Genomic DNA, 2,670 nt, shown 5'->3' on the forward strand with positions numbered 1-2,670 from the left:
CAACTCCAAAATCCTCTCTTACAGGAAGAGATCAGAGAGCTGGACCCAGTAGTGTACAACTGGCACAGGCAGAAATCTCCCTTTACGTCCAATTACAGATGCTCAAGCACACTGGTTAGAAATTGAGACTTTTCTCTAGTCTCACTAGAATCTCTCCTGTTAATGTTTCATACTTTAATTGCTCTTAAGGGTGGAACGTCTACCAAGTATCACCGTGTCTTCCTGCCTGCAGGGGTGAAAGAGGAAGCAGAACACTGAGAAAAGCACCCCTTCACAGCCCCCCACCCTTAAGTCAGTTCTCAAGAAAAACTTCTGACAGATTAATGCTAACTGCTTGGAAAGGGCCGTGTGGGTGACTCATTGTCTTCAAGTTCAAGCTTTTTCCTGCTGAAACCACCAATTATGCCAAATCTAACAATGGTTTTGCAATATGGAGAAGTGCCTCCCAGACTGAAATGACAAAGTCTTACTTTGGTTTTTGTCTTTGCACAGACAACAAAACAGTGAAGAGTAGTGCTAAAGCAGCACGATCTCCAGAATGCACATACACTGCATACGAGTGATAGAACATGCTATAAGACAAAAATTACCTTCAGTAATTTGGTTTTGTCATAATCGTCTTGATGTTGATAAATACACTGACAAATTTTAGTGTATAATTTTTCAAAATAGAATATATCAGCCTCCTTTGTTAGATCAGTGACCATATCCAGCAGTTGCTGAGGAAAAAAAAAAATGGGAAAAATACAAGTTTAGAATAGCAAAAGATCCTTGGCTCTTTTGTTTTCGGAAGTTTAGCAGTAACATTAATAAGTAACAGTACTAGCAGGTTGTCAGTGAGCTGCTTTAAGGTAAAAGGGCTGGTTGAATTTTAACACTGAGGTGGAAAAACTGCCTCCTAAGACAATGCTTACCAGAAGTAAAAACAGCAACCTACAGAAACCTACAGCTGCTGTGGGTGTGGAAACACATCAATCACAGTCCATGGTAGGTTGATTTGTGCTATATATCCCTGCCGTTAACTGTGTAAATTGGCACTGGTTAACAACTGCCTCAATTGATAACTGTACATAAAGCAAAAATATGTCCTATTTCACAATTTAAACAAAGTTGAACTTAGACGTACTTTGAGCTCACAGTAATCCACCAGCACTACAACAGCTGACTCTGTCATAATGTCCATCACTTTTTCAGCACTCCTGTGCCTCTGTTCTGTCTGAGAACATCTTGCACGAGTCACGGGAATTACACAAGGATCTGGAATGACACAAATTTCCTCGGTCACGTTTTCTGTTGATCTGGAATACTGTGTCCATGAAGCATCCTGTACTGGGATGCAATCTCCCTCTACAAATACAGACACAGCACTGTTACAACTCCTTCACTGAGCAACGCTTGGCTTCTATTTTCTTTCCAGCTGAAGTCAGTCCTCTGCCAAAATGAGAAATTCAGAGCAAAAAGAGCACTAGAGAATACAGAAAGATGAAAGAGGGAAAAGAAACAGTCATGTTGCCATTACAACACCTCATGCTACTCCAAAAAGAATTCAAGTTCGGAAATATCTTACATCGCAAACATTAGGATGCAAGTCTTCTACCCCACATGCTACTCTGGATCCACACAGCTTCAAGTGCATTTTTTTAATCTTACACTGATCATTATTGGAAAGTTCCTCGTACAACAAAAGAATGTCAACAAATGCTGTTTTTCAGTTAGGTAACATTAGAAAGACAGATCTTAGGAAAAAAAGAGCAGCTACACAAAAATGTGAGCTTGGCTTACATCATTACATGGGCAACATTGCTATTGAAGAAACTGCTGATTCTCTGGAGATGTAACACAAATAATAGAATGAATTCAAAGGCTAATAATAAATAATACAATCCTCCTTAGATGGAATGTGGAACTAAATGTTCTGTTGGACACTTCACTTACCATTTGCCTCTTGCTTTTCAGAGGAGTCTGGTTTTTGGCAAACACCACTTTCCCTTCTCAGGTCTGAGTGTCCAGGCAGCCCGACACTCTCCTTTTCACCAGCAGATGTACCCATATCAAAAAGGCCCCCCCCTCTCTCCTTTTCTGATCCAGCTTTATTTTCATTGCTGTTTGTCTGCCGTTCCTGAAGAACAGTTTCACTTTCTTCCCAAGTAGAAGCCTGTGAGCGTTCAAATTCAGTCTGATCCATGTTAGAAATATAGCTTGCCAGAAAATCTTCTCCGTCCCTCTCATTTGGGTCATCTTTGGGAATTGTATTCTCTTTATTGAATTGAAAAGACCTTCTTCTCTTTGCAATGGGAAAAGAGGAATCGGTTTTTTTGCGCTTTCTTTTTGACACCTCTACAAAGAAACAGTAGAAAAAGCAAACCAAAAGATTACGAAAATAATTCTTTCAAAATCCATCATCTTCATTTGACTTGACTTACAAGGAAACCAATCAAAGGAATTGAAGCACACACTCCCTACGTTCAGAAAAAAGTTCAATCTTTAATAGTGAACCAACCCCATTAAGTTTAAAAGTCAACTGCTTCATTTCATTCGCAAAATAATCATCTTCAAGATGTTACAGGCAGACAACTCTTCCCTTCAATAGGAATTATTTCTAAAAAGCAAGGTAAGACACTTTATCTTACGACATGAACAACACAGACAAACAGCCACACAGCCTTTAAA

The 2,670-nt window shown here is 39.4% G+C and overlaps 1 protein-coding gene across 1 annotated transcript; it reads right to left on the reverse strand.

Moving 5' to 3' along the window:
- Nucleotides 1-30: 30 nt before the first annotated feature.
- Nucleotides 31-2,333, reverse strand: LOC122192422 (ATPase family AAA domain-containing protein 2-like). Its single transcript, XM_042892957.1, has 3 exons — nt 1,936-2,333; nt 1,127-1,257; nt 31-719 (listed from the first exon to the last, which is right to left on the reverse strand). Exons 1-3 carry the CDS (start codon nt 2,183-2,185, stop codon nt 573-575), a joined length of 528 nt encoding a protein of 175 aa, XP_042748891.1. The 5' UTR covers nt 2,186-2,333; the 3' UTR covers nt 31-572.
- Nucleotides 2,334-2,670: the final 337 nt, after the last annotated feature.

This window comes from Lagopus leucura, unplaced genomic scaffold, assembly GCF_019238085.1.
Source record: "Lagopus leucura isolate 7727_CA_CO unplaced genomic scaffold, USGS_WTPT01 20623-0_obj-0_obj, whole genome shotgun sequence".
NCBI lineage: Eukaryota > Metazoa > Chordata > Aves > Galliformes > Phasianidae > Lagopus > Lagopus leucura.

Coding starts and splice junctions, on each gene's coding strand:
- LOC122192422 (XM_042892957.1), bottom strand. CDS start 2,185: ATGGATCAGACTGAATTTGAACGCTCACAGGCTTCTACTTGGGAAGAA. Junction 1,258..1,935: donor TGAAAAGCAAGAGGCAAATG/GTAAGTGAAGTG, acceptor GTGTCATTCCAG/ATCCTTGTGTAATTCCCGTG. Junction 720..1,126: donor TGGATTACTGTGAGCTCAAA/GTACGTCTAAGT, acceptor TTTTTTCCTCAG/CAACTGCTGGATATGGTCAC.